This window comes from Microcaecilia unicolor, chromosome 4 (genome assembly GCF_901765095.1).
Source record: "Microcaecilia unicolor chromosome 4, aMicUni1.1, whole genome shotgun sequence".
Taxonomy (NCBI): domain Eukaryota; kingdom Metazoa; phylum Chordata; class Amphibia; order Gymnophiona; family Siphonopidae; genus Microcaecilia; species Microcaecilia unicolor.
The window spans coordinates 172391028-172416750 of NC_044034.1; the positions used below are offsets into that span (position 1 = coordinate 172391028).

General features: G+C 42.2%; 1 protein-coding gene across 1 annotated transcript in view; it reads right to left on the minus strand.

The window, feature by feature from the left end:
- The window catches only part of MICAL2 (microtubule associated monooxygenase, calponin and LIM domain containing 2), a 357507-nt gene that overhangs the window by 107274 nt on the left and 224510 nt on the right, over positions 1-25723 (minus strand). The window contains 1 exon segment of the mRNA XM_030200975.1: positions 708-903. Coding sequence (XP_030056835.1) covers positions 708-903 — 196 coding nt within the window.

Sequence of the window (25723 nt, forward strand, 5' to 3'; positions counted from 1 at the left end):
CTGCATGAAGCAGACCACCTCCGGCGGAAGCCACAATCCCAGGCAGCTTCAGAACGTTGGAGGTGAGAATTATTATATAGGATGATCTCTATGGATTTGTTTTTCCTTTTTTTTATTCAGGCAGGAAATCTGAGTAACTTTGCTTTTTTTTTTTTTTTTTTTTTAAGCTTATGCTGTTGCCTGAAAGGAAAGTTATCAATTAGTATAGGGGTAGGCAACTCCGGTCCTTGAGAGCCGCAGGCAGGTCAGGTTTTCAGGATATCCACAATGAATATGCAGGAGATAGATTTGCAAGCACTGCCTCCATGGTATGCAAATCTATCTCCTGCATATTCATTATGGATATCCTGAAAACCTGACCTGCCTGCGGCTCTCGAGGACCGGAGGTGCCTACCCCTGAACTAGTAGAAAGCATTATTCTTGTATGTTGCAGATACCTCTTGTTTTAGGTTTTGGGAGCTCTTCATGGTGGGAAATGCTGTAGATTAATAAGTAAATTAATGGGAGAGGAGGAACAGCCTACTAGTTAGAGCAGTGGGCTGAGAACCTTGGGTTCGATTTCTACCGCTGCTCTTGGGCAAATTACTTAATCCTCCATTGCCCCAGGTACAAAAATGTAGATTGTGAGCCCTCCTGGGGTAGAGAAAGTACCTGTATAGAACATGTAAACTGCTTTGGTATATTAAGTCCAATACCCTTTTTATTACCTGCTTCCATCGCTGGTTACCATGACTCGAACAGCTAACAGGTTGTGCTCTGTTACAGCTTCCACTGGGACAACCTTCACAGATGTCCATTCTGAAGAAGCCTCTGCGGAGGAGAATCCGCTTTCAAGGTCATAGTTTTGCAGAACGTTCTTTGACTTCTTGGGGGAGGTAATTTCATGTAACTGCCAAAAACAATCTAAGAGGTAAAACAAAGGTGAATACACTTGATAGTATCAAATTCCTTGAATATCCAAACACTTTAATAAAAAAGATTCAGAAGGAAAAATACCAATAACGTGAATACTTTCATACAAGCTTTCCTTCCTGAAATTTTGCTTTCGATACAGAAAATTGTTTTGATTCACCAATTGATTTTGATTCACATTGAAAGTGGTTGTTGGGTTTTGGTTATTTGGACCGATGATTATACTTCTCCAGTCATCTCTATAATCCATTTGATATGAGATAGGCAGATTATATAATGGTTCAATAAACATACTAATTCTGGGTTATCTTTGTTATTTTATAAAATAAGCACCTATATTGCAACTCTGCTCCTGCTCCACCCAAACAATGCCCTTGGGAGCACCAATGCACCAATCACATAAAAGTGGACATGCTCTTTCATTGCATCTATTTTTTTTTTACTTGCTTATATGGCCTTTTCCCCATGTAGATCATGCTTTATACAATTATCCCCTTGGTGTTTGCAAAGGGTTTCAGAGTGACAGCACTAAAGTCCTTCATTTAGCAGCATGACATTGAGAGTACAAGTTACCTTCACAGTGCCCTGCCAATGTGCTTCAAAAATCCTGCTTTGGCTGGTTCACTGCTAGGGAGTGAAAGTGTCTGAGCCGCTCCCATCCTCCTTGTGCTGCTTCATGTAATGCAGAGGTCCCCAGCATGCCTCCTGTCACCGACACCGAGACTTCTCGTGCAGGCTCAGTTTGCGCAAGAAGTAAGCATGAGTCCTGGAGTCGGTGGCTGGAGGCACGCTGCCAGATTCCGCATTACAGAAGCAGAGCAAGGAAGCAGGAAGCAGTTCAGGCACTGCATTTCTTTGGCTGGTGGGGCTTCCGCATCTCTGCCAGCAAAGGTATGTTTAGTAAGCATGGGTGGGGGGTGAGGCACTTAATTTCCTTTATACTGTATATGAGTCACACAACAAGGATGCACCTAGGAAAAGACAGAATCTTAAACACTCCAGTGAGCAATGTAAAGGTAAACCAGCCAGAATAGTACAGATTGTCGATCCTGCATAGTCAATGCCAGTAGAAAACCATTTCTTTTTCATAGACACACTGTAAATTAGTATTGAATAAGTATAAAATAGACATATGTAGAGAAAATTTTAACTGAATTCTCTAGAAACCAGACTCTGCATACAATGCAACACCATGGAAGTAGAAAAAGTAATAGTAATGATGTATGCACTTCCCCTAGTACTGTACAAAATATAAAGATAGCAGATGTAAATTTGAAAAAACTAACAAATACCAATAATCACCACTTTACAAATTAACAGAATATAGAAATAAAACAAATATGCAAAATAAGATAAATAACATTTTATTGGACTAATACATTTAGCTTTCAGAGACTAAAACCTCTTTCATCAAGTCAGTACAGTATACTGCTGTTACAGTATCCTGTCCCAACATGAGGAAGGGGGTTTGGTCTCCAAGCATTAGTCATAATATATTAAAATTAGTCCAATAAAAATTACCTTATTTCCATTTTCTATTTATAAATGTTTATTAACACAACTACAATACTACTTTATCATAAAGTTAAAAAATAAAAATAAATTTTTATCTACCTTTGTTGTCTCAAGTTTCTACATTTCTTATCTGCTCTGTCCCCTCTCTCTGCCCCTTTCCATCCAGGTGCACATGTGCGCCTGCCCTTTCTCTCCCTTCCATCCAGCGTATGCCACCTCTCTCAGCCCCTGTCCCTTTTTATCCAGCATCTGCTCCCCCTCTCTGCTCCTTTCCATCCAGTGTGTCTGCCCCCTCTCTGTCCCTGTCCCTTTTCATCCAGCATCTGGTCTGCCCCATTCCATCTAGATTCTGCCCTTCCATCCAGCCGCACGTGTGTCTGCAGTGCTACCCTTTCTCTCCCTGCCTTCTATCCAACACATGCCCCCTCGCTCTTGCCCCTTTCCATCCAGCTTCTGCTTCCTCTCTCTGCCCCTTTCCATCCAGCATCTGGTCTGCCCGTTCTTCTCTCCATCAGCGCTGTCCACCCCCTCTCTCTGTCCCCTCCATCCATCTAGCCAGGTGCCCTCTTTCTCTCCCATCCATTCCAGACTAATGTTCTTGCTCCCCCAAGCTCTTCCTTTTTACATTTCATGACCTCCTCTCCCCCCCCCCCCCCCCCCCCCCCCCGGCGTCCAGCGTGTTGGTCCTGCCAAACTAGCAGCAGTAAAAGTAATTAAATGTTTAAAAAAAAGTCAAGGCAGCACAATTTTTAAATAACTATTAGGATTGCACTGCCTAATTTAGTCTTAATATTTTTATTGATTTTGTAATAAAGAGAGAACATTAATAACAATTGTAAGACAATATGATATTTAAATTGAGTTAAAAAAAGATACCTTAAAGTATGTAAGCAGTATAAAGTTCATGCATGTGACACAGATAGTAATAATATACATGAAGAAAAAAGAAAAAGTACAATATACACCTCTCACGTTACATCTTCAAAATAGAATATCAATGGAGCCCATTTTTCTTTATACAAAGCATATCAAGATGTTTTTTTTTAGCAAAATGTTTCATATTTATAGGTTTGAAACAATAAATTCCACCATTCTTGATAAGTAGCTTGTTGTAAAGCTTTCCAGTGTGTAAAGACTACTTTCAAAGCTAGATTCAACATGGTGGAAGGAGGATAACCAGTGGGACACTGTCATACCAGGGTACAAATTATATCGTAGTGATAGGGTTGATCAAATTGGTGGAGGGGTAGCATTGTATATTAATGAGAGCCTTGAATCAAATAGATTGAAAATTCTGTAGGAAACAAAACACTTCTTGGAATCACTGTGGATTGAAATTCCATGTGTAAAGGGAAAAGGATAGTGATAGGAGTGTACTACCGTCCGCCTGGCCAGGATGAACAGACAGATGCAGAAATGTTAAAGGAAGTTAGGGACGCAAACAAACTGGGTAACACAAAATAATAGATGATTTCAATTACCCCGATATTGACTGGGTAAAATGTAACATCGCGGCACGCTAGGGAGGAAATCTTCCTTGATGAAATCAAGGACAGCTTTATGGAGCAGCTGGTACAGGAGCCGACGAGAGAAGGAAAAATTCTAGACCTAGTCCTTAGTGGCGCACATGATCTGGTGCAGGAGGTAATGGTGCTGGGGCCGCTTGATAACAGTGATCATAATATGATCGGATTTGATATTAGCTTGGACGTAAGTATACATAGGAAATCAAATACGTTAGCGTATAACTTTAAAAAAAGAGACTGATAAAATGAGAAGAATGGTGAAAAAAAACTTAGAGGAACGACTGCGAGGGTCAAAAATTTACATCAGGCATGGAAGCTGTTCAAAAACACCATCCTGGAAGCCCAGGCAAAATATATTCTGCGTATTAAAAAAAGTGGACGGAAGACCAAACAACAGCTGGTGTGGTTAAAAAGTGAGGTGAAGGAAACTATTAGAGCTAAAAGATAATCCTTCAGAAAATGGAAGAAGGAACCGACTGAAAATAATAAGAAACAGCATAAGGAATGTCAAATCAAATGCAAAGCACTGATAAGGACGGCTAAGAGGGACTTCGAAAAAAAGATTGCGTTGGAGGCAAAAATACCTAGTAAAATTTTTTTTAGGTATATTAAAAGCAGGAAGCTGGCAAAAGAATCAGTTAGACCGCTAGATGACAGAGGAGTAAAAAGGGCGATCAGAGAAGATAAAGCCATAGCGGAGAGATTAAATGAATTCTCTTCAGTCTTCACTGAGGAAGATTTGGGTGGGATACCGGTGCCGGAAATGGTATTCGAAGCTGACGAGTCGGAGAAACTTAATGAATTCTCTGTAAACCTGGAGGATGTAATGGGGCAGTTCTACAAACTGAAGAGTAGCAAACTACTGGACCGGATGTTATTCATCCCAGAGTACTGATAAAACTGAAAAATGAGCTTGCAGAGCTATTGTTAGAAATATGTAATTTATCCTTAAAATCGAATGTGGTACCAGAAGATTGGAGGGTGACCAATGTAACGCCGATTTTTTAAAAAGGTTCCAGAGGAGATCCGGGAAATTATAGACCAGTGAGTCTGACATCGGTACCGGGCAAAATGGTAGAGACTATTATTAAGAACAAAATTACAGAGCATATTCAAAAGCATGGATTAATGAGACAAAGTCAACATGGATTTAGTGAAGGGAAATCTTACCTCACCAATCTACTACATTTCTTTGAAGGGGGGAACAAACATGTGGATAAAGGTGATCTGGTTGATATTGTTTATCTGGATTTTCAGAAGGCGTTTGACAAAGTACCTCATGAAAGACTCTGGAGGAAATTGGAGAGTCATGGGGGATAGGAGGTAGTGTTCTATTGTGGATTAAAAACTGGTTAAAATATAGAAAACAGAGATTAGGGTTAAATGGTCAGTATTCTCAATGGAGAAGAGTAGTTAGTGGGGTTCCCCAGGGGTCTGTGCTGGGACCACTGCTTTTTAACATATTTATAAATGACCTAGAGATAGGAGTAACTAGTGAGGTAATTAAATTTGCTGATGACACAAAGAGGGGCATAATCGAACGGGGCGCCCAAGTTTTCCTGAAGGAGTCCTCGCAGGACTTCCCCACAAAGGGGTGGGGAAACCCGTATTATCGAAACAAGATGGGCGGTCATCTTTTGTTTTGATAATACGGTCGGGGATGCCCAAATCTCAACATTTAGGTCGACCTTAGAGATGGTCGACCTAAATGTTGAGATGGTCGTCCCTGGTTTTCGGCGATAATGAAAACTGAGGACGCACATCTCAAAAACGACCAAATCCAACTCATTTGGTCATGGAAGGAGCCAGCATTCGTAGTGCACTGGTCCCCCTGACATGCCAGGACACCAACCGGGCACCCTAGGGGGCACTGCAGTGGACTAACTGATGCACTAACTGAACGGAAAAAGCCCTTCCCTTACCGATTCGGAAATGAATGGGCATGCATGAAGGAAATCGCATGCAAATAAGCTGCTCACTGTTAGCTCATTTGCACATGATTTCCTACCTAAGGAGGGGAAGCCAGTGCAGAGCAGCCAAGCATTATGTGTGGCTGCTCTGCGCATGCCAAAGACGGCTTCATACATGCAGACAAGCTGCGTATATAATAGACATCAACAACCTTAAATAAATTGCCATCTAGAACCTTAGAAAAATACAAGTCCAGGTGAAAACGTCCAAGTGCTCGTCAGGGACGTCTTTTTTTTTTAAGAGTATGAGTGAAGGACGTCGTTCGCTATGCATCCGTCCCTGCGACGGCAGTTGAGGACGTCCAAAATGTGGATGTTTCTGTGAGAAGGACGTCCATGCCATTGCTATGCCTCCAACACCCTCTTTATTTATTTGGATTTTGGATCACAAGTAGCAGCAGTGGGATTTGAACCGAACAACTCTGGATTGCAAGACCAGTGCTCTAACCACTAGGCCACTCCTCCACTCCACTCCCTTGAAATTTGGTTGTCCCTGTGGGGGAGGTGCAGTTCAGGACGTCCAAATGTTTGAAAGAAGGACGTCCATGCCTTCACTATGCCTCCTCTGACACACATATACCTCTCCCCCAGGGACCAGTATACTGCTGCGTTGGACCTATGACATTTCAGGCTGGCAAAAAAAGTTTTTAAAGTTGTTTTTTTCAGGGTGGGAGGTGGTTAGTGACCACTGAGGTAGTCAGGGGAGGTCATCTCCGATTCCCTCTGGTGGTCATCCTGTCAGTTCAGGCACCTTTTTGAGGCTTAGTCGTAAGAAAAAATGGACCAAGTCAGCCAAGTGCTCGTCAGGGACGCCCTTTTTTTTTCCATTATCGCTCGAGGACGCCCATCTGTTAGGCACGCCCCAGTCTCACCTTCGCTACGCCTCTGACACGCCCCCGGGAACTTTGGTCATCCCCGCGACGGAAAGCAGTTGGGGATGCCCAAAATCGGCTTTCGGTTATGCCAATTTGGTCAAACCTGAGAGAAGGACGCCCATCTTCCAATTTGTGTCGAAAGATGGGCGCCCTTCTCTTTCGAAAATAAGCCTGAAAGTTATTGAAAGTCGTTAAATTGTGGGAGGATTGTGAAAAATTACAAGAGGACCTTACGAGACTGGGAGACTGGGCAGATGACGTTTAATGTGAACAAGTGCAAGTTGATGCATGTGGGAAAGAAGAACCTGAATTATAGCTACGTCATGCAAGGTTCCACATTAGGAGTCACGGACCAAGAAAGGGATCTAGGTGTCGTCATTGATGATATGTTGAAACCTTCTGCTCAGTGTGCTGCTGCTGTGGCTAAGAAAGCAAATAGAATGTTAGGTATTATTAGGAAAGGAATGGAAAACAAAAATGAGGATGTTATAATGCCTTTGTATCGCTCCATGGTGCGACCGCACCTCGAATATTGTGTTCAATTCTGGTCGCCGCATCTCAAAAAAGATATAGTGGAATTAGAAAATGTGCAGAGAAGTGCTACGAAAATGATAAAGGGGATGAGACGACTTCCCTATGAGGAAAGGCTAAAGCGGCTAGCTTGGAGAAAAGGCGGCTGAGGGAAGATATGATAGTGGTCTATAAAATAATGAGTGGAGTTGAACAGGTAGATGTGAAGCGTCTGTTTACGCTTTCCAAAAATATTGGGACTAGGGGGAATGCGATGAAACTACCATGTAGTAAATTTAAAACAAATCAGAGAAAATATTTCTTCATTCAACATGTAATTAAACTCTGGAATTCGTTGCCAGAGAATGTGGTAAAGGCGGTTAGCTTTGCAGAGTTTAAAAAAGGTTTGGATGGCTTCCTAAAGGAAAGGTCCATAGACCGTTATTAAATGGACTTAAAAATCCACTATTTCTGGGATAAGCAGTGTAAAATGTTTTGTACTTTTTTGGGATCTTGCCAGGTATTTGTGACCTGGATTGGCCACGGTTGGAAACAGGATGCTGGGCTTGATGGACTTTTGGTCTTTCCCAGTATGGCAATACTTATGTACTTATGATATTAACAAGCATACATTCATTAGTCTTTAAAATAGGTCTAAAACATTGATTTTTAAGTATCACATATTTATATACTATTGGACCAGAAAGATGGAGTATATTTTACTAAATCAGACCATATGTCTTTCCAAAACTTTTCAATACATATACAATTGAATGTAATATGCTTAAGAGTACCTTGTTGAGATTGACAAGACCAACATAAGTTGGAAATAGAAAAGTTAATCATATGTGACTTGAGAGGTGTCCATAAGGATCTATGAGTGAAGAAATACAGAGATTGTGTTATTGAGGAGGATCTGGAGCATTTAAATAAAGAACTCCATACCTGCTCCCAAGATTTGTCAGTGATAGATTGCTGAATATCCTCTTCCCAGCATTTGCATAAGCCCACACATTTAGTAGGAAAGTTGTTTAATATGAATTTGTATATATGGGATGCAACGTGTCCAGATAATTAAAATTGCTTGGAAATATTCATAATCTTAGGAGTATGGGACAACTTTTGTATTTGTAATTTACTGTTCATCAACATTGTATTAAGCTGTAACCATTGCTAAAAGTGAGTATGTAACAAAGAGAATTCAGTTTTCATAACTGAGAATGATTTCCAAGTGCAATTATTTACATCAATGAAATCATTGAGATCCCATATACCTATGCGTTGCCATTGTGACCAGGAGATTTGCTTTTTGTTAATTACAAATTTAGGATTATTCCACATAGGTATACATGTGGTGCTGTCCGAGAATACAATCATCTGCTTATCAAAAGAGGATATTAATTTATGAGTAGTGTTAATGATGTGATTCAAGGCAATGCCTTTGGGAAGGTGCATGCCAATCAAATAACAGTGTACCAGCGGATCTATAACAAATTGTTCAAAAATTAACCACCTAGGTAAAGAGATAGTACTAGAAGGAGAGGTTCACTCAAAGCCCTGATGGACAATGAAGGGTTTATGATATGTTAAGAGATCAGGAAACCTTACCCCACCCTGAAATTTAGGAAGCTTTAGCTTACCTAAGGAGATTCTGGGTGTCCTAAGATCCCACAAGAAATTAGAGAGCAGTTTTTCTAGCTTTTTATAAAAAGAGCTAGGAAAGATGAGAGGAATCATGCTTAAACTATAATCTTATCAGAGTTGAGTTTAATAGTAGTAGGAAGGTCTCTTTCAAAATGAACGCCTAGATATTTGATAGAGGAGACTACCCACTTAAAGGGGTAACCAGAAATGGTAAAAGGAGTACAGGCATCATTTAGAGGCATTAGCTCAGTTTTATCTCAGTTGATTTTATATCCTGACAGCCTTGAAAATTGGGAGATTAGCTGAATAAGTGCGGTTTAGTGAGGTATAACATTATATCATCAGCATATGCTGAAAGCTTAGCCTCATCCTGATCCATATGGACTCCAGTAATATCATCTGAGCTTCAAATAGCAGCCAAAAGAGGTTCTAAAGCCAGATTAAACAGTATAGGAGATATAGGGCAACCTTGTCTGGTTCCTCTATGCAATAAGAATGGAGCGGAGAGTTCACCATTAGCTGCAATTCGAGCAGATGGTAGTGAACGCAGTAAATGCAGCATATGTATGAAATAGTCAGGAAAACCAAAATGTCTAAGTACATTAAACAAATACTTCCACTCCACAAGGTCAAAGGCTTTTTCAGCATCTAAGGAGACAGATAATATAGGACAATCTTTAGACCGAGTGAAGTGGATGAGATGACAAAAATAATCTCGTGTTATCAGCACCATATCTGAGCTTTACAAAACCAGCTTGATCTCTGTGTATAAGTGATTGAATAATGTTTTCCATTCTACAACATAATAACTTTGTATAGATTTTATAATCAGTATTTAGTAATGAGATTGGTCTGTAATTTTGTACAAGAGTACTGTCTCTATTAGGTTTTGGCAGTACTACAATATTTGCATCCAAAAAAATGACCTGAAGATGAGAAGCCCAATAAAGTTTGATAATAGGTCAGTAAGTGAGTTGAAATTGAAGTGGAGAATGATTTATAAAATTCCACTGGAAGACCATCCGGACCTGGTGCTTTTGCAGAAGATAGCTTTTGATTGCAGAAACAATCTCATCCTGAGAAGTGGGTTGATTAAGCTGAAGTAGATGGTATTCAGAGAGGCGAGGAAGATTTAAAGATGTAAGAAAGTTAGATATTTCAGTATCATGAGCGATGCATTCTGAAGAGTACAGTGACGTATAAAATGCTTCAAAAGCTCAAGTATTTCAGGCGAAGAAGTCAAAGAAGCTCCTGATGGCGATTTTATAACAGTTATACATTGCTTTATTCTTTTACCTTTGAGATAAGATATGAGTAGTTTACCAGCTTTGTTAGATTCTGTGTAATATGTAGCACTTTGCTTAAAAGTGCTAACATTGGAGATGCTTGATAAAAGCGAATTATATTGCATTCTGAGAGATCTGAGATTCTGAAGTGTAGACATAGATGATGATGTGTATAAAGTCATATCAAGCAGGCGTATTTCTTTCTCAAGTTTAACAAGTTTAGCATTATTAGCTTTGCGAAGATGAGATACATAACTAATTATTTCACCTCTCAACCAAGACTTGAATGCTTCCCATACTGTTATATATGATGACACAGAGTCTTTGCTGTTAGCAAAAAATTCAGTAGATTTCTGGGAGATATGCTGCAAGAATGCTGAGTCTGAAAGCAGAGAGGTATTAAGTCTCCAAATAGAAGATTTCGTTGTATTAGAGGACCAATTAAAATCACAGGAAATTGCTGCGTGATCAGAAACTGATATTTCATGTATCTGTGCAGCAGACAACATAGGAATGAGGTCATTAGTGCCCAAAAAATAGTCAATTCTTGAATAAGTTTGATGAGGAGCAGAAAAAAAAGAGCAATCTCTGGCTGTAGGATAAAGGAGCCTCCACAAATCAGACCACCCATTGGACTGCATAAGGACATTTACAGGCTTATTTTCGAAAGAGAAGGGCGCCCATCTTTCGACACAAATCGGGAAATGGGCGTCCATGTCTCAGGGTCACCCAAATCTGCATAATTGAAGGCCGATTTTGGACATCTCCAACTGCTTTCCATCATGGGGACGACCAAAGTTCCCGGGGGCGTGTTGGAGGCGTAGTGAAGGCAGGACTGGGGCGTGCCTAACAGATGGGCGTCCTCAAGCGATAATGGAAAAAAGAAGGGCATCCCTGATGAGCACTTGGACACCTTTACTTGGTTCATTTTTTCTTATGACCAAGCCTCAAAAAGGTGCGCGAACTGACCAGATGACCACCGGAGGGAATCGGGGATGACCTCCCCTGACTCCCCCAGTGGTCACTAACCACTTCCCACCCCCAAAAAAACAACTTTAAAAACTTTTTTTGCCAGCCTGAAATGTCATACTCAGGTCCATCGCAGCGGTATGCAGGTCCTTGGGGGGTGGGGGGAGGTATGTGTGTGTCAGCAGAGGCATAGTGAAGGCATGGACGTCCTTCTTTCAAACAATTTGGGCGTCCTGAACTGCCCCCCCCCCCCACAGGGATGGCCAAATTTCAAGGGAGTGGAGTGGAGGAGTGGCCTAGTGGTTAGAGAACTGGTCTTGCAATCCAGAGTTGGACGGTTCAAATCCCACTGCTGCTACTTGTGATCCAAAATCCAAATAAATAAAGTGGGAATCAGAGGCATAGCAAAGGCATGGACGCCCTTCTAACAGAAACATCCACATTTTGGATGGCCTCAACTGCCATCACAGGGACGTCCTCAACTGCATCGCAGGGACAGAGGCATAGCGAAGGACGTCCTCAACTGCCGTCGCAGGAACGGAGGCATAGCGAAGGATGTCCTCAAATGCCGTCGGAGGGACGGAGGCATTGCGAAGGACGTCCTCAACTGCCGTTGCAGGGATGGAGGCATAGCGAAGGACGTCCTTCACCCATACTCTTAAAATATATATATATGTCCCTGACGAGTACTTGGACGTTTTCACCTGGACTTGTATTTTTCTAAGGTTGTAGAAAAGGTATTTTTCAAAGTTTGTAGACAGCAATTTATTTAAGGTTGTAGATGGCTATTATACACGCAGCTTGTCTGCATGTATGAAGCCGTCTTTGGCATGTGCAGAGCAGCCATGCCTAATGCTTGGCTGCTCTGCACTGGCTTCCTTCCCCTCCTTAGGAAGGAAATCATGTGCAAATGAGCTAACAGTGAGCAGCTCATTTGCATGCGATTTCCTTCATGCATACCCATTCCTTTCTGAATCGCTAAGGGATCGGTAAGGGAAGAGCCTTTTCCGTTCAGTTAGTGCATCAGTTAGTCCACTGCAGTGCCCCCCCTAGGGTGCACGGTTGGTGTCCTGGCATGTCAGGGGGACCAGTGCACTACGAATGCTGGCTCCTCCCATGACCAAATGAGTTGGATTTGGTCGTTTTTGAGATGGGCATCCTCGGTTTCCATTATCGCCTAAAAACGGGGACAACCATCTCTAAGGTCGACCATCTCAACATTTATGTCGACCATCTCTAAGGTCGACCTAAATGTTGAGATTTGGGCATCCCCAACCGTATTATCGAAATGAAAGATGGCCACCCATCTTGTTTCGATAATACGGGTTTCCCCACCCCTTCGTGGGGATGTCCTGCGAGAACGCCCTCAGGAAAACTTGGGCGCCCCGTTCGATTATGCCCCTCTTAGTGAGTTATCAGCTTTGAGTTTGGCAGGCCTGCAATTTGAAGAACAATCTAAATAAAGATCAATGGGGAAGTTGAAGTCTCATCCAATTATAGTGTGATGATTGAGAGCAGTTGACCCGGATATGTTGATTTTATGAAATAAATGAGAGTCATCTATATTCGAAGCATAAACATTAATTAATGTCAGAAGCTTGCCTTCTAAGGAACCTTGTAGCCAAGACCATCTGCCTTCATTATCATGGCTATGGGAGATTAGTTGAAAAGGCAAAGACTTTCTAATGAGAGTAATAACACCATTTTTTCAACCATTTACTGGGCTTCTAAAACATTGATCAAACCAATTGTTTAAAAGTTTGAGACCTTCCTGTGCATCTAAATGAGTTCTTGTACAAAGCAAATAACTGAATTTTTCTTTTTCAGATAAAGCAGGAGTTTTTTTCCATTTAATGGGATTAGCGATCCCTTTAATGTTAAGGGATAATATGCATAGCTTCGTCATTGACAATATTAAAGATTTGCATCCAGCTGATCAAAATAACACATACATGCATGAAGAGAGATTTTAGATATTTATTAGGTGTAAAAACCTCAAAAAATAAAGGCAATGAATTGAGCAAGAAGAAAATAACAATCTTAAGAATAAAACATAAGCTCCATATGAAAAAGAGACAAAAATCGCTTATGGGGCACATGTGCCCAGTATAGAAAAAAAAAAAAAAAAAAAAAAGAGTTTAAGCCAGCATACGAAAATATGATACTGTATATAGCAACAAATACGTATATATCCATTGGAACATCAGCACATTAAAGTGATTCAAATATCATATACTGAATCTTTATCAAGAAATTTTTGAAGGTCAGCAGGATCAGTATAATATTTAGTATTATTTGAAAAGTTATCTTCATGATTCCAGGAAATAAGAGGCCATATTGAGCACCTATGGCTTTTAGCTTAGGGCACATTTCTTTAAATAACTTCCTTTTCTTTGCAGTGGATTTTGAAAAATCTGGTACCAAAAGAACTCTAACTCCGGTATACATTAGAAATTTTGAACGAGTAGCATTAAGTATCAGCATAAGCTGGTCATGTCAGAGGAATTTAACAATTATAGGACGTGGGTAATTTTTCCCCGGAGTAGGCCATTGTGCAATACGGTGAGCACATTCTATATCTATGAAAGTGCCAGCAGGCAGGTCAGCGATCTTTATGAAAAATGATTTTAAGAACTGAAACATATCTGTACCCTCAATTTGCTCAGGTACTCCCAGTATGCGCATATTATTTCTTCTTAATCTATTCGATAGGTCCTCAATGTCACGCTGCATGGATTCAAATTTAGTCAGCTTACGTTCCATTTCCAAGTGAAGTGCATCATGAGCTGACATACGGTCTTCGAGAAACTCAATTCTGGCATTGAATTCAGTAAGTTGTGTAGAGATTGCAACTAATTTTGATTTTATTTCAGAAGTAGTGCTGAGATTCTGCTGAATTAAGATATGTAGAGCCTTTATATCATCCGCAAGAGATTCAGCATTGTCACGTGATAATGGTAACGGTGACTGCAGGGCCTTGTCAGTTGTAGAGAGGTCCGTTTTATTATGTTTAGAAGCTGAATGAAAAGAGTGCGAACCTTCGTTCCGGTTGGATTTAGAAGACATCTTATTCATATAAATTGAGAGCAGAACCCTGCATAGTAAAGTAAGATATTTAGCTGCTATATCGCGGTGTTAGAGAGAAGGCCGGTGGGAGAGTAAACTGTAACCATCCATGCTGGATGACGTCACTGTGTCCCCCCCCCCCCCCCGTTTAATTAATACCTGGCTCTACTCAGGACCTGAAACGGGAAGCAGGTGACCCCGAAGACCCGCGTGATCCATCCTCAGATTCTTCTGCCGATGCTACCAGTCACAGTGGCCTGGTGGGGGTGGAGTTGGAGTGCAGTGCAGGAAGTGCCAAAGCCGCAAGAGGAAGGTGCAGCAGGGTTGTGTTGTGGGCGGCTGCATTGAAGCCAGCGGGCGGGACAGAGAGGAGGAGCCATCACAGAGGAAGGGCAAACAGGCACCGCAGGCACTGAAGGAAGAAGGCGGCGATGGTGGGGAGAGAGAGAGGAGCTGCAGCCTCTGGGAGGAGACAGAGTGAGCGGCGCGATGGAGATGTAAGGCGCGCCCTGGCGCCGCGGAACAAGTTAAGGGCAGGGAGGCGAACTGACGGATGGAGTAGATCACCCCCCACTGATTTGTACCCGGGGCGGTCCACCCCTACTGCCCCCGCCCTCGGTATGCCACTGCTCTACTGAGATTTCCAACAGTGGTGCCAATCAGTGCTCAATTGCAATGGAGGTTTTAGTAATGTGGACACTTATCTCATTAAGAAGTGGCCCAAGATCTTCAACTCATTTCATATAGACTTTTGGACAATAATGTGAGTTGGTCACTACTGACCTAAAGGTAAAAGGCTTTGGAATCCTGTTCCACTTTCATGGATGATCAAGGGGGGTAGAGATCCTCTTCCATAGGGAACTGGAGGGGGGGGGGGGGTAGTAGTGAGAGACCAGGAGTTTAAAGCTACAGAAGAGAAAGGAGCCAGGAGTCAATAGAGACACAGAAGAGTCAGGAGTCACAGCTATGGGGAGAAAGGAGTATTAGAGATATGGTTGTTAAGAGAGAGGACCTAGATCTCACAGGCATAATAAGAGAGGATGAAGAAACAAAACTGTAAAGCAAAGCAGGAGTACTGCTCACCAGGAAATTAATGAAGGAGAAAGTAGCAGATTTAGGCAGAGGCAACACAGGCATATGCAGTGGTGTGCTGGAGCCAGCTCTTCACCCCCTCTGGGTTTTGCAGCCGAAATGAATGACCCTTTATTTTTTAGCATTAAATCTTAGCTGCCAAATTCTGGATCATTCTTCAAGCTTTGCTGCCAAATTCTGCCACACAATCATGGATGTCTACCCTATTGTAGATTTTGTTATCATCCACAAAGAGGCAAACCTTACCAGACAGCTCTTCAGCAATATCACTTACAAAAATGTTAAAAAGAACTGGCCCAAGAACTAAACCTTGCGGCACACCACTGATAACACCCCTTTCCCCAGAGTGAGCTCAATTGACCATTACCCTCTGTCATCCTCCACTGAACCAATTCCTAACCTATTCAGTCACTTTAGGGCCCATACTGAGGGCACTCAGTTTATTTATTAATCTTCTATGCGGAACCATGTCAAAGGTTTTGCTAAAATCTAAATACACCACATCTAGTGTTCTCCTTCGATTCAACTCTCTGGTCACTCAGTCAAAGAAATTAATCCGATTTGTCTGACAAAGCCTGCCTCTAGTGAAACCATGTTGCCTCGGATCCTGTAATTCATTGGATTCCAATACTATTCTCTCTTTCAAATTACTTATCACAAAGTCAGACTTACCGGCCTGTAGTTCCCAACCTCTTCTGTACTTCCACTTTTGTTGAGACATTGAATGCAAAATTAGCTCATGGATATGCATTGTGGTGTGTCCTGAGTACTGGGTTGAGAATCCCTTTTCTATAGAGAGCCTAAGCAACCCTGCTTCTGAAGAGATTTCAGGCCTGTCCTGACTCTGATGCCTCTTCCTGATGCTTCTTGGTACCTGTATATGCTGATTTCAAATGGAAGAAACTGAACTACGAACAGCAAAATGCACTAGGGTACAACATTACCAGTTCAAAAATCAGGAAAGTCCAGAACTCATTTCAGACATTGGGTCACTCTAAATTACATCTTATCTTTCCTTATATAAAAGTAATTGGAGGCAATAAAACTAAGTCTATCCTTGAATAAAGAATTCTGTGAGCCCGATATTCAAAATGATTTAAACAGCCAGGAAAGTGTCGCTGAAAATGTCGGGTAGCACCCAAGCCAAAACCGGCTATTTTGTGGGTGTTCCGGGGGTGGGGTCAGCACTTAGCCAGTTAAGTGCCAATTTTCAGCACTTAACTGGCTAAGATAACTGCAGAAAACAGACTGCATAAAACACAGCCCTATCTTTATATGGTTCTCCATAGCTGGTTAAGTGCTGAATATTGCACTTAATCGACTATGATTTCCCCAGCTCCATATGCCCGGAAATTCAATTCTGGAACCTGGACATGGACAGGCATTGAATTTCTGGATATAATGCCAGTGGAAGCCAGTAAAACTCTGATCGCTGCTGGCTAAATATTGGGCTCTGTAATTTTAAAGCTTTAATTTTCAAAAGAGTAGTAAATCACCGGGACCTGATGGTATTCATCCCAGAGTATTAATAGAACTAAAAAATGAACTTGCGGAGCTACTGTTAGAAATATGCAATCTGTCCCTAAAATCGAGTGTAGTACCGGAAGACTGGAGGGTAGCCAATGTTACTCCGATTTTTAAGAAGGGTTCCAGAGGAGATCCGGGAAATTATAGACCGGTGAGTCTGACGTCGGTGCCGGGCAAGATGGTGGAGGCTATTATTAAGAATAAAATTGCAGAGCATATACAAAAACATGGACTGATGAGACAAAGTCAGCACGGATTTAGTGAAGGGAAGTCTTGCCTCACCAATCTAATGCATTTTTTTGAGGGGGTAAGCAAACATGTGGACAATGGGGAGCCGGTTGATATTGTATATCTGGATTTTCAGAAGGCGTTTGACAAAGTGCCGCACGAAAGACTCCTGAAGAAATTGCAGAGTCATGGAATCGGAGGTAGGGTATTATTATGGATTAAGAACTGGTTGAAAGATAGGAAGCAGAGAGTAGGATTGCGTGGCCAGTATTCTCAGTGGAGGAGGGTAGTTAGTGGGGTCCCGCAGGGGTCTGTGCTGGGTCCGTTGCTTTTTAATGTATTTATAAATGACCTAGAGATGGGAATAACTAGTGAGGTAATTAAATTCGCCGATGACACAAAATTATTCAGGGTCGTCAAGTCGCAGGAGGAATGTGAACGATTACAGGAGGACCTTGCGAGACTGGGAGAATGGGCGTGCAAGTGGCAGATGAAGTTCAATGTTGACAAGTGCAAAGTGATGCATGTGGGTAAGAGGAACCCGAATTATAGCTACGTCTTGCAAGGTTCCGCGTTAGGAGTTACGGATCAAGAAAGGGATCTGGGTGTCGTCGTCGATGATACGCTGAAACCTTCTGCTCAGTGTGCTGCTGCGGCTAGGAAAGCGAATAGAATGTTGGGTGTTATTAGGAAGGGTATGGAGTCCAGGTGTGCGGATGTTATAATGCCGTTGTATCGCTCCATGGTGCGACCGCACCTGGAGTCTTGTGTTCAGTACTGGTCTCCGTATCTCAAAAAAGATATAGTAGAATTGGAAAAGGTACAGCGAAGGGCGACGAAAATGATAGTGGGGATGGGACGACTTTCCTATGAAGAGAGGCTGAGAAGGCTAGGGCTTTTCAGCTTGGAGAAGAGACGGCTGAGGGGAGATATGATAGAAGTGTATAAAATAATGAGTGGAATGGATCGGGTGGATGTGAAGCGACTGTTCACGCTATCCAAAAATACTAGGACTAGAGGGCATGAGTTGAAGCTACAGTGTGGTAAATTTAAAACGAATCGGAGAAAATTTTTCTTCACCCAACGTGTAATTAGACTCTGGAATTCGTTGCCGGAGAACGTGGTACGGGCGGTTAGCTTGACGGAGTTTAAAAAGGGGTTAGATAGATTCCTAAAGGACAAGTCCATAGACCGCTATTAAATGGACTTGGAAAAATTCTGCATTTTTAGGTATAACTTGTCTGGAATGTTTTTACGTTTGGGGAGCGTGCCAGGTGCCCTTGACCTGGATTGGCCACTGTCGGTGACAGGATGCTGGGCTAGATGGACCTTTGGTCTTTCCCAGTATGGCACTACTTATGTACTTATGTAAAGTGTATGTTTTACTAGTCGGTTTTTACAATTATTTTTAAATATATCTCCTTTTTTCTTTGCACATTCTAATGCGCTGATCACCACAGAACACAGTAACAAAGTAAATGATTACAGATAAAGACCTGCACTAGTCTGCCCATCAAGGTGGCCAGAGCCACACCCACCACTCTGTGCAGGTTATAGTCATTCATGATTAAACACTGGTTGGAAATTTGTCATCATGCCAACCACATACAGGCAGTTAAATTATGACACAGTCTTGGAACAATATCTGTATAAACCAAAAGCATTGCTAACAGTATTTAACTTGTTAATTTTAACATTAAGAACATACTGTGTAGCTTGTGCATCAGCAGCTTCTTTTCCTTTTAAAACTGTGCTAGTTAGGTGCATTCCAGATAGAAATGTTGGATCATATAGGTTGCTCTATACAACAGATTAACAAAAAGTCTTTTTTCATTCTTGTTGAAAATATACTTTTTGCCACTAAGTCTTAGACTGGTTTCAGTATGAGAACTTGTATATTTATTTAAAATATTTAGAACCCGCTCATTCCAAATTGTTCTCGGTGGCTTACAAATGGTACCTATATAATACAAATAAGTAACAAAATCAAAATGGACAATTAAACAGAGAAAAGTAGCATTAACTCCTCAAGGTAAAATATCACTCACACATAGTTCCTTTGCAAATACAGTCATTCTTTCATATACAGACTATTGCAATAGTCTGTTTATGGGTCTTTTGGAAACAATGTTCATCTACCAAAAATGACAGAGGACTGACAATGGAAGACAACAAACTGATCTGGGTTAGACACAACTTTCTGCAAGCACTGCAGCTTCTACAGCTGACAATGGGGTATATCCTTCACCACAGCAGTGTAGCCAGGAATAACTGGCAGGCTGGACTGGTCAAAGCGGAGGTAGGGCTACCCTGCATGTAGTGTATGCCAAATCGCCAATACAGCCTGGCTAGCATGCCCACCCAGCGGTAATATCAAAGTTGGCATGCACTGTTTCCCACAGTGGAAAATATTTTTCTATTTTCTACCGTGGGGGCGTTCCTATTGGTAATCAGCAGCGGAGCCACATTAGCATGCGCTACATGAGTACCACGCACGTAATCCGTGAGCCCTTACCACTAGGTCAATGGGTGGTGGTATGGGCTCAGGCAATAAATAGCCACACGCTACCTTTAATTCTTGCGCACGGCCCATTTACTGCTCCCAGTGAAAAAAGCATTTTTTTTCCCAGCCACGGTAAAAAAAATGGCCCAGTGAGTGCCAAAAACACGTACCCACACTACCACAGGCCACTTTTTACTGCGGCTTAGTAAAAGGACCCTCTAGTCTTTTCTGCCATTAGCTACTATAACTATATGTTCTGCACCTTTTTTTCAGGGACATATACTGTGACTAACCCCTGGAGACTGCACTTCCTCCAGCCTTCTGAGCAGCTATTGAGACAGAATATTCTTCAACACAGACATCTGACATTTCTGTATCCCATCCACATACTGTTCATAAGGTGGAGTAAACTGTCCAGAACTTGTAGGAGTGGAGATAGGGATAGGGGAGGGAGGCAAATCTGCTGAGGTTACATTGATACAGGTCTGGGTGTAAGGTTTTAAGAGGCAAAAGATGAGACTCTACTTGACCTTTCACCCCCAATGTCATCAAGGTTTACCACATTTTCTAAGAACAAGGTCTAATTTTTCTTCTACTGAACCCCAAGACTCTAGGTCAGAGAGAGCCAAGTGAGGGTTTAATCTCAAGCACCTTGTCCTTCGTCATATAACGCAATAGTACATGTGAAAAAATGGTCTGTTGCCTTGAAGCCACTAAGCCAATGGATACTTTTTTAGACTGGAATCGCTGCTTTAATGAAACCACATGTACGAGCTTATCCTGTCTGATTCACAGAATACTGCAGGAAGCAATCCAGAACATGCATTCTTTATACTGGAATAATGCGAGATATCCAAGAACTAATCGAATGCTAATGTGTCACAGACATTCCCTAACCACACAGCTACGCACAAGAAGATAACATTAATTAAGCCATCTTTTTAGGCTAACAGAAGGTATATTTTCTACTGTTTATATATATTCTATCACCTTAGGCTTTCAACTGTCAATCACCATATGAACAAAATACATTCACAACTTTATTGAAATGTGAATAAACCAAACACGATTAAGAAAAATTACGTCTGTAACAGTAAACTAAATATGATTAAGAATAATTATGTCTGTTATAGGGAGCACACTTTTTTTTGACTAATCAGAACAATGCATTTACAATTTACTAAAGCACCTGCTGTGTGTTATAGGCAAAGTTTAACATGTACTAGATGCTAGGATATGGCTCTTTTTTTTTCTTTTAAAGAACAATGGAGGCCGTTTACTAATCCATGGTAGCATTTTTAGCTCACAGTAGAAATCAGCTAGCGGTAAACGCCAAGATGCCCATTATATTCTTATGGGCATCTTGGTGTTTACTGCCAGCTGATTTTGTACTGCGAGCTATAAATGCTACCGCAGCTTAGTAAAATACCACCTTTGTCTTCATTGTAGGTCATATCATCTGATTTGTTACTAGTCGTAGTAGATCTGGAAGCTTTACATACTAACATACCTCAAGAGTCAGCTTTGAGGATTACACAGTGGACATTAAGGGAGAAATTCAATAAATGACACCCAAAATTAGGCGCCAGGATGATCCACTCTAAGATAGTGTTCTGTAAAGGGTGAAAGGACCTTTACAGAATATTAGCTTAGTGTGCATTTCACGCCTAACTTTGGGCTTGAGTATTTACACCTGTCAAAGGCTGGTGTGAATATTCATGCCTAACTAGTGTCGGTTAGTTCAGCAAATGTAGGTATTCCACAACTATGTACCTAAATCCTGGGAACATCTATGCCTCTCCCTTGGCCACACTCCCTATGGATTGTGCATGAGAGAAGTTAGGTGCTCTGCAGTGGCATAGCTATGGGTGGGCCAAGGTGGGCACAGGTCCACCCATTCTTGGCTCAGGTCCACCCAGCTGCAGCACCACACTGCTCTGTTACCTCCTCTCCTCCGCAGCATCCCTGCACCTGCACTCTGGTCTCTGAACCCCTTCCCTCCCTGGTGTCGGTACAAGTGTCCTCAGTGCCTGCAGCGATTCATTCTCACTGCTTGCGCCAGCCCCACAGGCTTCCATTTGCAGTTTCCACCAGACAGGTAACAGGCAACGACGTCATTGAGGGCGAGATATGGCAGATGGAAGCCTGCAGGCTGGCGCAAGCAGTGAGAATGAATTGCCGCAGGCGCCGAGGATGCCTGTACCGACATGTGGGGTAGATGAAAAAGAACTCTTATGTTCTTAAAAATATCTCCGTGAAGATATTTGTGGTGTGTGGTTGAGGGGGAGAGGGGGCACGTATGCATGGAAGGGCCCATCCACAATACTGAGTCTGGCTACGCCTCTGGTGCTCAGTTTAAAGAATAGGGGTGTAAGTCAGTTTTGCACACCACTAATTAGTGTCGGTAAGGGATCCCGCGCTAACCTGGTGGTAACCGGGCAGTGCATGACACTGCCCAATTATCTCTAGGTAATCCCGAGGAAATATTTTTTTAAATAGTTCTGCTAATGCTGGAGGTGGAACTACTGTTGGTATCTGCTTTGGGCCGGTAGTAGTTCTGGGTTGCCATGCAGCAACCCTTTAGTAAAAGGGCCCCTAACTTAGGCACCATTTATAGAATCCAGGGCTAAATTTGCATCCTGAGCCAGCACATATACCTACTCAGCTTCTTGTGGCACATATAGGTTTTTCAAAAGTCCTTTTCTTGGCCAGCCCTGTAAAGGATGGATTAAAGGAGTCACCCTCCATAGTCCCTGCTTATTTTTCCCCCCTCCAAATTGAAAATAAAACTTGCAGCTTTTGTCTGTAATTAGCAGCAGTCACAAGTGTAGGTCTGCAAAATGGCCGACACCAACCCTTACATATATAAGTTGCATGTGTACATATCAGCCCGTATGTTGCCAAGTTTCCACCATTAGTTTTTTCCATTGTATTTATAAAATAGCTATTCCCACTGCACCTGCTGACAAAGAAATGCAGTGAAGAACATAAAAATTGCCATACTGGGTCACACCAAAGGTCAATCCAGCCCAGTACCCTGCTTCTAAGAGTGGTCAATCACCTGAAAGAAACCCCAAAAGTAATGAGATTCCATGCTACCTACCCTCATGGATATGCAGTGGCTTTCACTGGGTCTACCTTAATATGGTTTATGGACTTTTCCACCAGGAGCTTGTCCAAACCTTTTTAAAACCCAGCTACACTAACCGCCTTTACTACATCCTCTGTCAATGAGCTCAAGAGATTAACTATGGTTTGAGTGAAAAAATATTTTCTCCTATTTGTTTTAAAATTATTACTAAGTAACTTCATGGTATGTCCAGTCTTTGAACTTTTTGAAAGAGTAAACAATCGATTCATGTTTACCCATTCCACTCACCTTAGGATTTTGTAGACTTCTATCATATCCCCTCTCAGCCATCTCTTCTCCAAGTTGAAGAGCCCTAATCTCTTTAGCCTTTCCTCATATGAGAGTTGTTCCATCCCCTTAATCATTTTGGTTGCCCTTCTTTTGTACCCTGATCAGAAGGAAAGGATCCACAGAAGCTTAACGGAGATTGGGTGGCAACACCGGTAATTGGGAAGCAAAGTCAGTGCTGGACAGACTTCTATGGTCTGTGCCCTGAAAATGGCAAGGCCAAATCAAGGTCAGGTACATATATAAAGTATCACATGCAATGAGTTTCTTTTGTTGGGCAGACTGGATGGGCCGTACAGGTCTTTATCTGCTGTCATCCATAGGAGCCAACTTTTCAAAATGATTGGGGGTGCTGAATTTTTTTTAATAGGTGGTGCATTCCCCCGCCCCCTCCCTCCCCCCCTCCTCCAAGTTCCAGGCCCCCCTCTCCTCCGAGTGCCAGTCCCAACCCCAGCCTGACCTCTTCTCCCACAACAGTCCTCCGCCAGTCCGTCCTCGCCTTCCTGCATGCCGCCCAGAATTTTAAAACTCATCTTACCTCGGTGTCCCGGTGGCAGCAGTGAAAGGCGAGCAGGCTCAGCTCTTCAGACTTCCCTTCTCTCTCAGCTCTGGTCACGTCCTTGTGGAAACAGAAAATGAGAGCGGGACCAGAGCTGAGAGAGAGAAGGAAAGGCTGAAGCGCTGAGCCTGCTCGCCTTTCACTGCCGCTGGGACCCCGAGGTAAGATGAGTTTTAAAATTCTGGGCTAGATGGACCATTGGACTTTCCCAGTATGGCTACTCTTAGTTTCTTATGTTCTATATGTATGAATTGATTGTTCATGATACTTGGGATTCTGCATTTCAACTTCAAATTGATAACAGTCTCTCCATTATTGCATTTTGGATCTCAGATCACAAGCTAACTTTAACCTGGCTAAATCTGAGGTTCTTTGGATTCCTAATCATAAATCATGTCCCATACATTACTCTTCCCTTGTAAACTGCCGTGATGACCCTTGCACCACAGTATACAAATGCTGTTAAATAAAAATAGAAAAAATTTATAATATTCTTTTATTTATTCTCTATTCCTTTCTTAATTATTCCCAAAATTCTGTTTGCCTTTTTGGCCACCACTGTACACTGAGCAGATTTCAAAATAATATTCACAAGGTATTGCATGTCTATCTGTCTGAATGTAAGGATTTTTCATGCTCTCACTTCCAGAACAATGTACAAATGCTCCCAAACGCTTTTCCAGGCCTCCTATGTTTCCCATACAATAGTTAGATATATTACAACAGATCCATTCTGTAGCCTCTCACCATCCAGTCTACTTTGAACACCATCAAAATGGAAAACTAGAAAGTATCTCATATTTTGGAATGTAACACTTTGCAGTACTGAATGTTTGACAATAGTTGTGCTCCCTAACAAACCAAAAAAAGTGTGGTGAGGGGAGGGGCTTTGCACAAAGACTAATCTAGACTTACGCTTTATCATCATTTGTGAAACTGGAAAAGAAATAAAAAATCAAACTCATGTCATCTCATTTGGCTGAGTACCAAAGGCGGTGACATAAACTGCTAATCAGATTATGTAAACATCAGAAAAGAAATGTTTTGCCAACCTAAACACAAAAGTGGGTGCTGCACAGATTTCTAATCCTTTTCTGTTAATTATTATTGCTACTTCCATAGCAATGAAAATAAATAGACCTTGTAGGCCACACAATAGTTTTGTTTCTTTTAACTCAACCAAAAAAAAAAGTTTAAATAAATGACCTGAATGTGTCATTTTCAAATTTACTGCAGTACTTTAGATTGTAAGCTCCTTTGAGCAGGGACCGTCCTTCTTTGTTTATTTTGTACAGCGCTGCGTAACCCTAGTAGCGCTCTAGAAATGTTAAGTAGTAGTAGTACTTAAATAATTAGAAGAGGAGGTCTGGACTTCAATAAACAAATAAGTGCCTGGTATTCAAAAGCACTTATGTCTGTATCAGCAGCCATTATACAGAAAATTGCAGGGCCAGCTCAAGGGATAGTGGCACCCTGAGCTAACTTGCTTTGGCGGCAGCCCCCCCCCCCTCATTGTATTGCTTCTAGCACCCTGTCCCTCCCTCTCCCCTCCATGGGTTCAGCATCTCTCCCTGCCCCCTTCACGGTCCAGTCTCTTTCCCTCTCCCTGCGGGGCTGGTACTGCTTTCTCACCTCTTTCATTCACCTGCAGCCATGTAGTTTATGTTGATTGCCAGCAGCAGCAGCATGACAGGGTGCATTTGGCCAGCCCCTGGGTCTTTACTCTGCCATGTCCTGCTTCCTCAGATGCAATTTCCTGTGGGCGGGATGCAGCCTATCATACTATTGCTGCCACCGGTGACCAACCTAAACTTTACAGGACCATGGGGAAGTAAGAGAGGTGAGGGAGCAGTGCCAGAGCCATATTGGCAGGGGGGGGGGGGGGGGGGGTAGAGAAGGAGAGAAAATGGACCAGGGGGAGAGGGGAAGAAAAGGATTAACCTGTGTACCAGGTGAGGTCAGAGGCGGGGTATTCTGGTGTCCTTAATCACCCGCACCCTGGGCCAGAGCCTCAACTGGTCCAATGGTTAAGCTGGCCCTGGAAAAGTGGCCTCTCTGTGAATTTACAGTGGCACTATCTGGACAGTGCCAGAACAGAGAATAAGCATTCCGCCTAACGCTAC